Consider the following 13360-nt stretch of genomic DNA (forward strand, 5'->3'; position numbering starts at 1 on the left):
GCCACCATGCCCAGCTAATTTTTTGTACAGATGAGGTTTCACCATGTTGCCCAGGCTTGTCTCACACTCCTGACCTCAAATGATCCACCCGCCTTGGCCTCCTAAAGTGCTGGGATTACAGGCGTGAGCTACCATGCCTGGCCTATGTACTTTTCATAGTGGAAACTGAGACAAAGAAAGCTTAAGTACCTCATCCAAAGACGTGTAACTTATCTGTCATACTGCCTAGAATCCCACTCCTTTCCACTATTCTATGTCTTCAGCCCATTCGGAAATTTAAAAGTCCTGTGAAAGTCTTGGGAGCTAATTAGAGCTCTAGAAAAATTTGTAGGAGGGGTGACTGACCCAATATGGTGATTCCTATCTAATATGATATGCTTATCTGTTTAAAATTTGGTTGCATGTTTATTTTAAATTCTTTTTTTATTTTCCTGTTATAATTTTGTGCTTAATATACAAAACTTGGGAAAAATTCAGAAAATCCTAAAGAAGCAGAAACAATTATCCATTAGTCCACTACCAAGCAATCTTCATTTATAATGCTCATCATCACTGGCCATCAGAGAAACGCAAATCAAAACCACAGTGAGATACCATCTCACACCAGTTAGAATGGCAATCATTAAAAAGTCAGGAAACAACAGGTGCTGGAGAGGATGTGGAGAAATAGGAACACTTTTACACTGTTGGTGGGACTGTAAACTAGTTCAACCATTGTGGAAGTCAGTGTAGCGATTCCTCAGGGATCTAGAACTAGAAATACCATTTGACCCAGCCATCCCATTACTGGGTATATACCCAAAGGATTATAAATCATGCTGCTATAAAGACACATGCACACGTATGTTTATTGTGGCACTATTCACAATAGCAAAGACTTGGAACCAACCCAAATGTCCAACAATGATAGACTGGATTAAGAAAATGTGGCACATATACACCATGGAATACCATGCAGCCATAAAAAATGGTGAGTTCATGTCCTTTGTAGGGACATGGATGAAGCTGGAAACCATCATTCTCAGCAAACTATCGCAAGGACAAAAAATCAAACACTACATGTTCTCACTCATAGGTGGGAATCGAATAATGAGAACACATGGACACAGGAAGGGGAACATCACACACCGGGGCCTATTGTGGGGTGAGGGGAGGAGGGAGGGATTGCATAAGGAGATATACCTAATGGTGAATGACTAGTTAATGGGTGCAGCACACCAACATGGCACATGTATACATATGTAACAAACCTGCACGTTGTGCACATGTACCCTAAAACTTAAAGTATAATTAAAAAAAAAGAAAAATTTGTAGGAGGGGTGACTGACCCAATATGGTGATTCCTATCTAATATGATATGCTTATCTGTTTATAATTTGGTTGCATGTTTATTTTAAGTTCTTTTCTTTATTTTCCTGTTATAATTTTGTGCTTAATGTACAAAACTTGGGAAAAATTTAGAAAATCCTAAAGAAGCAGAAACAATCATCCGTTAGTCCACTACCAAGCAATCTTCATTTATAATGAGTGTATATTTATAATTTATAGGTTTCTCATTTATAATGAGAGGTCAGATAGAAACAAAACATTTAAAGAAAATCAGGACATTCTGAACAATAACCACATCTTTGGGTTGATATCAAGGAAGACAATCACATTCTTCCAAAAACATTTCCTGATGCCCTTGTGAGGGATCAAATCCTGCAATGACCCCAGGGTTTATTCTTGGGCTTTGATCTCTTACCTATTTTCACTAAACTTGAAAATATTTGCCTTCCATATGCTGAAACTTCAGTCACAGAGTTTGCTGCTTTTATTTGTTCTAACTTCCTGTGCTATCTAGTTACCCAGGTGCCCACATTTTAGAGGCAGGGAGCTGGTGCTGTATCTCTATTATTCCCCCGCCTCTATCCTCCAATAAAGCTCTTTTTCTTTTCTTCTTCTTCTTTTTTTTTTTTTGGCAGGTTCTTGCTCTGTCACCCAGGCTGGAGTGCAGTGGTGCAATCACAGCTCACTGCAGCCTTCACCTCCTGGGCTCAAGCAGATCCTCCCACCTCAGCCTCCTGAGTATCTGCCACTACAGGCGCGTAACACTATGTCCAGCTGTTTTTTTTTTTTTAATTGTTTGTAGAGATGGGGTTTTGCCATGTTGCCCAGGCTGGTCTTCAACTCTTGGGGCTCAAGTGATCCTCCCACCTCAGCCTCCCAAAGTGCTGGGATTGCAGGCATGAGCCTCTGCATCTGGCCTCAGCTGTTGATTTAAACGGGTACCCCTGCTTGTCTCCACTCCAAGTGTCCTCCACTCTTGTCCAGGGGTCAGGGGAGGGGATGGATGTGGTGGTTATTCCTAACAGAGGAGAAGGTTCCCCTAGCCCCACTTGGTGCTAGAGTCACAGTTGTCCCTCCAGTTCCCAGAGGCACCTTCATGCTGGTTCTGCCCAGCTTCCTGCCGTGTTGGCCTTCACCTAGCAGTTCTCCATTTCTCATACCACTTGCTGAGCTTTTCCTCTCAAGGCTAAGACTCTTCTTTGGATCCTTGGAATGCACCTTTATTCCTGTGACAGGTTCTACCCTGTGCTTGTTGTTTCCCTGACCCCTGCCTCCCTCCTTGTATAATAGCAAAGTCACTCAAAGTTGTCATCCAAGTCTTGATATTTTTTCCATGATCTGGGCCTCTCTCCCAGAGGCCGTGATCTCACTATGGCGACTTCCTCCCACCTACCCCAATTCCACCCACCTTTGGGAGTGTTCTTGTCTCCAGTGGACTCCTAAAATGACCACTCAGGCTCAGACAAATGAGGGCCACCTCCTCCAGTGATTAGCCAGCACCCCTTATTGATGTTCCATTATTCTTCTAGCAATAATTATTTCAAATGCAGCAGATGAGCAAAGGGAAGCTCTGGCTGGGCAGAGCCAGCCCATAGCTATGCGATTTCAGCCAGAGCAAAACCACAGACAACATTGCCTTGAAATGTGACTTTTGGAGACAAAGGTAGGGTAGCCCTAACTTCCCCAAAATCAAAATTAGTGCAATTAGACAACGTGTGATGATCATAGGGACTTTCAGGGTATTGATGTTATATGCTGATAATCACCTCTAAAGTTCCAACCTAAATTCTTAAAATCTTCTAAGACACTTTCATTTGAATGAAAATCTTTTTAACTTTTTAATTCATTTTAATTTTCAAAAGAAATGTAAGCAGTTTCCCATTGCTAACAAAACCTAAGAAATATTTTTAAAAGTCATTAAAAGGTGATCATATATTTACCTCCTGACTTCATTTATTCAAGAGAAAAGCAAACACTAGTTTGTTGAAGCTACCGATTTCAGGTTTCTCCTACTGACAGATAATAGAATGAGACAACATGGCCGTGGATTTTCCATAGCCAAAGCCAGGAAACTTAGAATATGAGGTTTATACTTTCCCAAGCAGATGTAGAGGAATAGAATATTAGAGGGGAACGAGTGAGCTAGGTGGAGGGAAGAGGACCACAGTGAGAACAGGAATAGATCTCTTAGACAGGCTCTGGCTACCAAAACTCAGGGAAGGAGATAACAATACAAATGTATTTGTTTTCTGTTGCTGCTGAAACAAATTACTACAAACTTCATGGTTAAAACAACACAAATGTATTATCTTACAGATCTGGAGGTCCAAAGTCCTACAAGGGTATCACTGGGCTAAAATCAAGATGTTGGCAGGGCTGCATTCCTTTCTGGACATTTTAGGGGAGAATCGGTTTTCTGGCATTTGCCAGCTTCTAGAAGCAGCCTGCCTTCCTCAGCTCACGCCCACTTCCCTACGCAAAGGCAGTACTGGCCAGTGGTGTTTTTCTCATACTGTATTGCTCTCACACTGACTCTTCTGCTTCGTCCACATTTAAGGGCCCTTGGGATTCCACTGGATCCACCTGGATAATTTGGGACACTCTTCCTATCTCAAGGTCAGCTGATTAGCAATCTTAATTCCACTGTACTTTAATTCACCCTTGCCATGTAACAACACAGCCATAGGTTCTAGAGATGAGGATGTGGGCATCTTTGGGTGACCATTATTTGCCCACTACGAAGTCTATTCAGGTTTGGAGACATGTACCCTGTTTCTTCTCTGGTACCCTGGAAGCTTTGTTAGCCTCCATAAGCTCTGTACTGTCATGGGGAGACAGCAGTCAAGTAGACGTGCAAATGAGGCTGCCAGTGATTTCTGGGCCTCAGGGATGAGCATGGAGGTAGCTGCAAGAGCTAGCAGGCCCCACAGAGACCAACTGGTTAGGACAGTGAGGCATGCGTGAAAACCACCACGAATCCCATGATGGGACCAGATGAGGATACAATGCCTCAGAGCATGCCAGCGAAGGCCAGATAAGATTGCTTTCAGCAATGTCACAAGGGAGCTGCTGATGACTGAGGAGGCCCACCCCGACATTACAAAAACCCTCCTGGAAGGGAGAAGGAACAACCTCTGAATTGATCCCCAAACATCTAAATTAGCTCAGAAAACACTGAGGTTACTGTGAAAACCCCGATTCGACTAAGATGAAGTTTGTCACTAGGCTGGAGGGGAATTTGAGATAGAAATTAAGTTGTTGTAGAAAAATAATGCAAGTTCATATTTCACACCCCTGATTTTGTGCTGAGTTGTGCCTGCTATGTATAAATTGGGACAGTGTTGCTGTATCTGCCTTTCTGACAATAGCATTGGGAGAGACTCCTTATTTGCAAGCACTTGGTGAAATGAAAGCTCACTGTAAACTTGTGTTTTCCTCCTAAAGCTCCTTGGGTGACGCGGACATTGAAGTCAAACCCTGGAGGGAGAAGTATGTCACATTCTGTTGAGGCTGTTCCCTCATAGCTATTTTGAAACCATCACATTTTCAGTATTTTTTTTAAGACCAAGTAAAATGTTTAATATAAATCTCCACTCAGCTCGGTGCCTTGCTCAGAGGCATGACTGAAGGGGGGCACAGGCTGGGTGGGGGCCGGTGCCCTTCCTAGGTGGGGAGCAGGCACCTCACTTGGGTCATCCTGAGTCACCACCTTCTGCTCACGGTCACACTCCCACATGGTGCCCTCTAATGGTTTCTCATCATAATCTTAACAGCTATCAAGTCAACCAATTTGCCCTACAAATCACTGAAAGGCGCCCCTTTGGAAGAAAGTGGTCAGGGGAAGAAGTCACCAAGAGCTGTAAAATTTGAGCCTTCAGGAGATTTAATTGCAATGGTTTGGCCTCAGCTTAGAACCTCCTCCTAGACTGGTGATGGTCTTCCCTGGATGCTGGAGGTCCAGGCCCTGACACTGCGGAGACAGGGCATTGGGCCACCTGAGGGGCTGACCAGCTTTCTGGCTTCCTCACCATGAGCCAGTGTTACTAGGGCTGACCCCATGTGTTGGGCCCCAGAGCTCTTGGGCTTATTACAGAGAAAGTGATTGTGATCAGTGTGCTAGGCAGTACAATCTGAATGGTTAATACTTATGTTTTGTTTTGTATTTGAAGTAAGGGAAAAAATAATTATTACAGTATCAGTAATAATATTAACTAATATTTATTGAATGCTTATTGTGTGCTAGGTACCAGGCTAAAGTACTTTATATACATTATCTCGTTTAATCCACATAAGAGCTCTGAGGGGAAAGAATGATTATTATCCTCATTTTAAAGATGAAGAAGCTGGGGCTTAGAGAGGTTAAGGTTCCCTGCCTACAGTCACTCAGCTTGCAAATGACCAAGCCATGGCTTGAACCCCGGTCTGTCTCTCTGGCTCCAGAGCCTAGGTGACCAGCAGTATTAACACCACTGCTGGAGGGAACATAGCTCTGACATTTGAGGGTGGATCTTTCTTGGAACCACGCTTTCCTACCCTAGCAGCTATTAGCAGGTCAATAATTGGGAACTTACTCTGCACGGGGACAGGGTGGATCTGGCTTCAGGAGTTCTTTGGGGTAGAGATGGGAGGGACTTCTGGACCCTTGAGTCCCTGAAGGGGCTCACATAAGGCTTAGCTTATGGGAGTGAGGATAGTGGGGTGGGGAAATAGAGCTCAATAATACTGCCTTATATAAACCAGACTGACATTTTTCAGTTTGTATTGTCCATGGACTATTACAACAGAAGCATTTTCCTAAGGATAAAGCTACATATAGGAATATTAATTACAGATACAGCTCATTGGTTTATGCAGTCCCTTCCTAACAATTTGAGGTGATTCTTGTGATCCTGCAATCTAAACATGGCATCAGTATCATGTCCTGGACAGAACCAGACATATGGTATAGGAGGGGTGCAAACCTTCTGGATGTTACATAATAGCAGCAGCAGGTAGGAGACAAAATATCATATGGTTTTCATAAATAGGAGGAGATACATTCTCCTTATGTTGTGAACATTTAAAGTTCAGTCAGTTGTCAAGGCATTGGGCAGGACTGGTGACATTCTGTCTTTTAGACTCTCAGCTCTGGTGGTGGTAAATTTGATGTCCCATCAGTCTGCACACTCTGGAGGGTAGTTTAAAGCCATAGTTTCATCTCTGAGCTGTTGGGTGGGACAGAACAGAGGAAGAGACATTAGATGTGGGTGAACAGCAAATCCGACCGTGGAGATCTCAATGCTTTGACAAACGCAACCACAGAAACACAAGGCTCTTCTTTTTTTTAATTTTAAAGGGAACATTGGTCAATTCACTGTCATTTAAAATGGTGTGACTAAATTCGGGGCATTTGATGTGTCTATTATCCCTTCTTCCTCAGAGGAAAGGAGTCTGGGGTGATTCCTCATCCCTGGGACCCCAAGAAACCTCTCTGCATTCTCCCTAGACCAGCCTTCTCCTTCCATTTTATGAATTCAATACGTTTTCTGTAACAGTGCTTCCTCCACCACTGATGACAAAGCTCTGTGAACTGGACACTACAAGTGCTGGGGACAACTCTTCAGGGTCCTCCACCTCTGGCCGCTGGTCTCCACCCACAGGTCCTTGCAGACCTGTTTCCTGGACGGTCAGATCTAAGTCCGTTTCCCCGCACTGCAGCGGGAGTAATGGCTGGTGTCGGGTCAGCGTATCGCTGCTTTTCTGGGCCTCCAGGGAGTTCTGGTGCGTAGAATTCCTGTGGGCCATGGCGTTCTTCTGAGGCTCATCGAAGCTCAGTGAGAAGGTGACCGTGCCGCTGCCGAAGATGACCTTCTGCTTGCATCTGGGCTGCTGCTGAGATTGTTGCTGCTGTGGGAGGGTCAGGGGCTGCTGCTGCTGCTCTTGTTGGGTTAGGGCCAGCGGCTGCTGCTGCTTCTGCCTCTCGGGCTGTGGGAATGGGTCTTCGCTGTTGCTCTTGCTGCTGATGGAGGAGGAGGGGGTGGACCCAGTGGAGCCTCCAAGGCTGCTGGACCGCTTGCGAGAGACGTTGCTGCGGCGCAGCGTGGCCCGGGCAGCCACCTTGAAAGCATGAGCTGCGGTGCTGCAACGCACCTCCTCGATGGTGTTGCGGGATGGCTTGAAGAGAATGATGTAGATCTTGTTGAAGAAGATGCACGCCAGCAAGCCAAAGCTGGCTGCCAGGATGGCAATCACCTCCACGGCAGAGACAAACTTGCCATAGGTGCTGGCATAGGCTGGAATGAAGGAGATCCAGACGATGAAGAAGATGAGCATGCTGAAGGTGATGAACTTGGCTTCATTGAAGTTCTCCGGCAGCTTCCGGGACTTGAAGGCAAAGAAGAAGCAGATGGCAGCCAGCAGGCAGGTGTAGCCGATCAGGAAGCCCAGGGCCATGAGTGAGCCCTCGTGGCACGTGATGAAGATGATCTCATCCTCCAGCTCGTGGTTGCGGTAGCTTGAGGGGGGCGCGGTGTAGAGCCAGATCACACAGATGACAATCTGCATGAAGGTGCAGAGGAAAACCAGCAGGAACTGCAGGTTGAGCCCCCACCACTTGCGGTGGAAGCTGGTGGGGATCTTGGCCTCAAACACCAGGACGACACGGTTGGTTTTCACCAGGATGCACGAGATGCAGAGCACGAAGCTGATGCCAAAGGCCGGCTGGCGCAGGCGGCACGTCCAGTCCTGGGGCTCCCCGATGAAGAACAGGGAGCTGGAGAAGCAGCAGAGCAGGGAGAAGAGGAGGAGGTAGGAGAGCTCTCGGTTGGTGGCCTTGACAATGGGCGTGTTGCGGAACTTGATAAACACACCCAACACAAAGGCTGTCAGGAAAATGCCCAGCACAGCAAAGAGGGTGAGTGCGATCCCAAAGGGCTCCGTCCACGACAGAAACTCGATCTCCTTGGCAATGCAGGAGGTGTGGTTCTCATTGGACCAGAAGTCATCTGGGCACTTGTTACAGGCACTGGCATCTGTAAAATGTCCCGGTGAAGAGTGAGTTATTGTGTGGCACAGACTAAAATGTGTGAGTGTATATGTGGTGGTGGGAATACATAGTTTTTTGGATGTGGTCACTACATATTTTCTCCATTTTGATGAAATCATTCTGATTTTTACATTATCAAAAATATGCTGAACCCCGACATGTTTAATAACATGGTTAATTTCATGTAACTCTGATGGTTCTATTGTTAGTTTGTTTTCCCTTTGCACATGACATGGGTGAGGCCCTTGTTTCATTTAACACTACCTGCTGATGGCAGGGAATGATCAACCTTGCTGGACAGGTGGTTGCCCTGCACACCAGAGGTCTAGCATGGTCCATCAACTCTTCACAGAATGATTCAAGCTTAGCCTGATTTATTTATTTAAATATTATTGGGTAATATTTGAGGTTTACAACATGATGTTGTGGGATACATATGGGCAGTAAACTGGCTACTCTAGTGAGGCAAATGAACATATCTGACATCTCACATGGAGAGTGATTTATTTTGGATATATGGATGGGCTTTGTAGACGTGCCAGAGCAGACTTCCTTTTAGATCAAAGCAGAGTATCCCATGCACATGACCTGTGCTTTCCTCACTCCACATCCACAACTTTTCGATGAGGGAGGCTGCAGACTCATTCAATTGACAACTGTTTACGAAGTCTCTGCTAACTCCCAGGCAGTATGCAGTTTTGGGCAGTGAAAGGAGCATGGGTTTTGGAGTTAGAGATCTGGATGGAATCCTGGCCATACTACTTACTAGTGATGTGACTTTGGTCAAGCTTCTTAACCTCTCAGAGCCTCAGTTTCCTAATTTATAAAATGGGAGCAGCAATAACCCCATTACTGGGGTGAGGATAACATGAGATAATAATATCAACTATAGTTAATATTTATAGAGTACTTCTAATATGCCAAAGTTTTATTTAACAAATATTTATGTAGAACTTACCATGTGCATTGCCAATATTAATCATCTAATTCTCAAAACTCTATAGGATAGGTTTAATTATTATTCCCACCTAAAAATAACCTGAGAAACAGGAAAAACACAAGTAAGATAGCAAATTCAGTGCCAGGTACCCAGCAGGCAATTCTATGATGGCCTATTAACTCTGGAGTCTGGAGCAGACAGAACTTTGTCCATTCAGGGCCACTAAACTCTAACAAAAAGGAAATATATTGGCCAACAATATAAAGTAAGATAAAGTTGTGTAATAGGTGTTGTTAGCTTTTACGGTATTAAAAGAACATCTAACATCTTTTTCTATTCCACCTCCATGCCCAACATTTTGTGATGCTTAGACATATCCTTGTTAAATGAGAAACTGTGCAAAGCACCATCTCAGCCCAGCCCTTCCATGGGCTTCACTGACCCCAGGCCTCCGAAGTGGACCAAGCCCTGCACAATGCCCAAGAGGGGTTCCCTTACCTGTCTCATCGCTATACTCCCCATCAGGACACTCCACACACTCAAAGCAGCAGGTGGGCTCCCCCTCAATGATCCCTTTCCTGGTCCCTGCCAGGCAGTCTCGGCTGCAGTTGGAGAAGGGCACCTGGAGGACAGACAGCACAAAGGTGAGTGGCTGTAGTTGTAGGGTCAGGGGCCAGCCCTACTGTCTCTTCAAAACATGTAAGAGGGAGGAGTTTGGGCACAAGAATCAGTGTGACAGATGCTGGGCCCATTCCAGGCAAAGGGAGGTCCAGAGGTCCTTGGTTCTAGTATCTGTGAAAGGGACAGATGCCTATGGGCAAGTGTGTGTGTATACATGCACACACACACACACATGCATGCACACATACGCACACACACCTCCATGGGATTCTGTGATGATCCGGGAAAAGCGCCACTACTTTCCACTACTTGAAAACAGATGAGAAATACTAAAACACTAGACAACAGACTCAAAGGACATAAGAAAGAAAATGCATCATGACCATGGTGGGTTTATGCTCAGGAGTGCAAAAAAGTCTATATTAGACAAATCTATAAGTATTATTCACTGCATTAGCAAATTAATGGAGAAAAAATCATATGATCACCAACAGATAAATAAAAAGCATTTGATGAAATCCAACACAAACTATTGATAAAAGCTTAGTAAAAAAGGAGTGGGAAGAAATATCTTTAACTTGAAAAAGGGTAACAAAAAACCTCTTAGAGTAAATATCATTCATATAGAGAAAACATTAAAAGTATTTCCATTTAAAACAAGGATGTCCACTGTCACCACTACTCTTTAACTTTGCACTGGAGGTCTTAGCTAGTGGAATCAGACAAGAAAAATAAGTGCATACATTTTGAAAAGGACCAAATAAAACTGTAGTTATTTGCAGATGATATGGTCGCCATAAAGAAAATCCAAAAGAACAACTGAATTATTAGAAACAACTGAAGAGCAGGCCCAGGCTAAAATGCCATAGACTACCAGTGTTCTTACCAGAATTTCATTAGTTTTTGTTAAAAACAAAACAAAACAAAACAAACAAACAAAACCCTTCACCTTTTGTTGTGTGCTTCTGGTTAACTTCCAGGTTCTTCAGTGGTTTTTGTCCAGTTTTGTCCAATTTTATCATTGCTTCACCATTTCAGGAAGTCCTGCTTCTATCTCATTCTTTGCACCAGCTAATTGAGTATTTATTCTAGAAATTTATTAGTCATTTACTATCTAACAATCTATATGTTTCAAAGACAAGAAATGTATCACAAGAATGAAGTCCGTTTTGCAACAGCATATGTATCTTAAAGGTAGAGAGCACTTCTCACTCATCTTTGTAACCCCAGGTACAAAGCCTGGAGTAATGCTTAATACATAGTAGGGCTCTTACTATTTCCATAATGTCTATTTAACGGGTCTCCCCTCTACCTACTACTTTGTAAGATGTCTTACAAACACAGAAAGCAGTAAAATAACTGTCGTTGCTTCTAGCAGAAATGACTGGCTTGACAAAGGAGTTAAAAAAAACTTGAACAGAAGATGATTGACATTATCTTCTAATGAATGAGGAATGGAAAGGCAGTAATGGACCTGATGATTGCCAAGACTCTCATGACCTAGGGAAGGGAAGGGGAGGGGAGGGAAAAGGACAACTCACATCATCATCTTCAACTATGGTGACAAGGTATCCTCAGACATGTTCTCTCAGTCCTTGAGTTACCAACCCATTTGATCACTCAATGAAAGCTAAAGGCCCTGTTTTCCAAACCCACACTAGGAATGCTTCTAAATTTTCCCCATTAAAGAATGATGGTTGCTTCCTCTCTTACTATTTGAATACGCTTTATTTCTTTCTCTTGCCTGATTGCCCTGGCCAGAACTTCCAATATTATGTTGAATAAGAGTGGTGAGAGAGGGCATCCTTGTGCCAGTTTTCAAGGGGGATGCTTCCAGCTTTTGCCTTTTCAGTATGATATTGGCTGTGGGTTTGTCATAAATGGCTTTTATTATTTCGAGGTATGTTCCTTCAATACCTAGTTTATTTAGAGTTTTTAGCATGAAGGGATGTTGAATTTTATCGAAGGCCTTTTCTGTGTCTATTGAGATAGTCATGTGGTTTTTGTTTTTAGTTCTGTTTATGTGATGAATTATGTTTTGCAGGAACAGAAAACCAAACACCCCATGTTCCCACTTATAAGTGGGAGGTGAACAATGGGAACACATGGACACAGGGTGGAGAACAACACTGGGGCCTGTTGGGAAAGGGTAGTGGGGTGGAGAGCATTAGGGAAAAGAGCTAGTGCATGCTGGGTTTAATACCCAGGTGATGGGTTGACAGGTGCAGCAAACCACCATGGCACACATTTACCTATGTAATAAACCTGTACATCCTGCACGTGTACCCAAGAACTTAAAAGAAATACAATGAAAAAAGAATGATGGTTGCTGTATCCTTTAACAAAGTAAAGTGAGGTTCCCTTCTATTCCTAGATTAATGAAATTTTTGTTTTTAACCTGAGAGGGTGTTGAATGTTAATAGATACTTTTTCTGTGTCTACTGACATTGCAGAACTTTTATCTTTTATTCTGCTAATGTAATAATCTACATTTATGAACTTTGTAAAGTTTGGCTATCATTACATTCCTGTACATTCACCGCTAACTCTACTAGCAGATGATGTTTATTTTATACATTGCTGGTCTGTTTGGTGATATTTTATTTAGGATTTGAGCATCTATGTATATAAACAATATTGTCCTATAATTGTCTTTGCTTGTATTGTTCTATCTGTTTTTGGTATCAAGATTATATTATCATCACAAAATAAATTTAGTAGCTTTCCTTCTTGGTTTCTGCTAGGCTGTGAGTGCCAAAAATCTCAAAGTAATAACTCCAACAAGACTGAACTGTATTTCTCTCTCGTATAAATGTCTAGGGATGTGGTCTAGAGTGATATAGCACTCCATAATGTTGGACACCTAGACTCTTTCTACCTGGTGGTTCTGACATGTTTGTCTTTGCCTCATAGTCCTTGATAGTGACATCTGGTTTCCAGGAGGCAAGATAGAGGAAGGGATGAAGAAGAGAGCAAAGGATACTTGCAAGCACTTTCTTAAAGAAGGTTCCCAGAAGCCATCCCACAACACTGCCACTTACATCCCGTTCTCCAGGATTTAGTCACGGGGCCACACTTAGTAGAAATGAAGGCTGAAAAATGTCATCTTGAATCTGGGTAGTCATGTGTCTAGCTAAAATAGAGTTCTATTTTTAAAGAAAAAGAGGAGTATAAATAATGAGGGCCTATAGCAATGTCTGCCATGCCTCTTTTTCTCTTCTTAATGGTTAAGGAACAGGCTGAAGGTCACACAATGGCTTGACTGGAGAGCTGAGATTCGCACTCAGGTCAGTCTTCAAAGTCTGCACTTTTCACTAACCAAACTCTGCTTTATACCAGTCAAGGCTTAGAAGAATGTCTCCATCTGGGTCCGCTTACTGCATCCTTCAGCAATCATGAGCTAAAGAGAAATCCTATCACCACAGGAGTGGGCTGAGGTAGCCACC

The 13360-nt window shown here is 43.5% G+C and overlaps 1 protein-coding gene across 2 annotated transcripts in view; it reads right to left on the reverse strand.

Annotated features, from left to right (window-relative positions):
• Positions 1-404: 404 nt before the first annotated feature.
• CASR (calcium sensing receptor) overlaps positions 405-13360 on the reverse strand; it is a 112966-nt gene continuing 100010 nt past the window's right edge. Inside the window, exons 6-7 of one of the 2 annotated variants that reach the window (XM_002813225.5) lie at positions 9792-9915; positions 405-8339 (exon numbers count right to left, since the gene is read on the reverse strand). In XM_002813225.5, the coding sequence (XP_002813271.1) occupies positions 6835-8339; positions 9792-9915 (1629 nt within the window). In that variant the 3' untranslated portion in view covers positions 405-6834. Of the gene's footprint in view, positions 8340-9791; positions 9946-13360 lie in introns of both variants that reach the window. The other variant, XM_063722641.1, reaches the window with a different exon arrangement.

Source organism: Pongo abelii, chromosome 2, assembly GCF_028885655.2.
Source record: "Pongo abelii isolate AG06213 chromosome 2, NHGRI_mPonAbe1-v2.0_pri, whole genome shotgun sequence".
NCBI classification, from domain to species: domain Eukaryota; kingdom Metazoa; phylum Chordata; class Mammalia; order Primates; family Hominidae; genus Pongo; species Pongo abelii.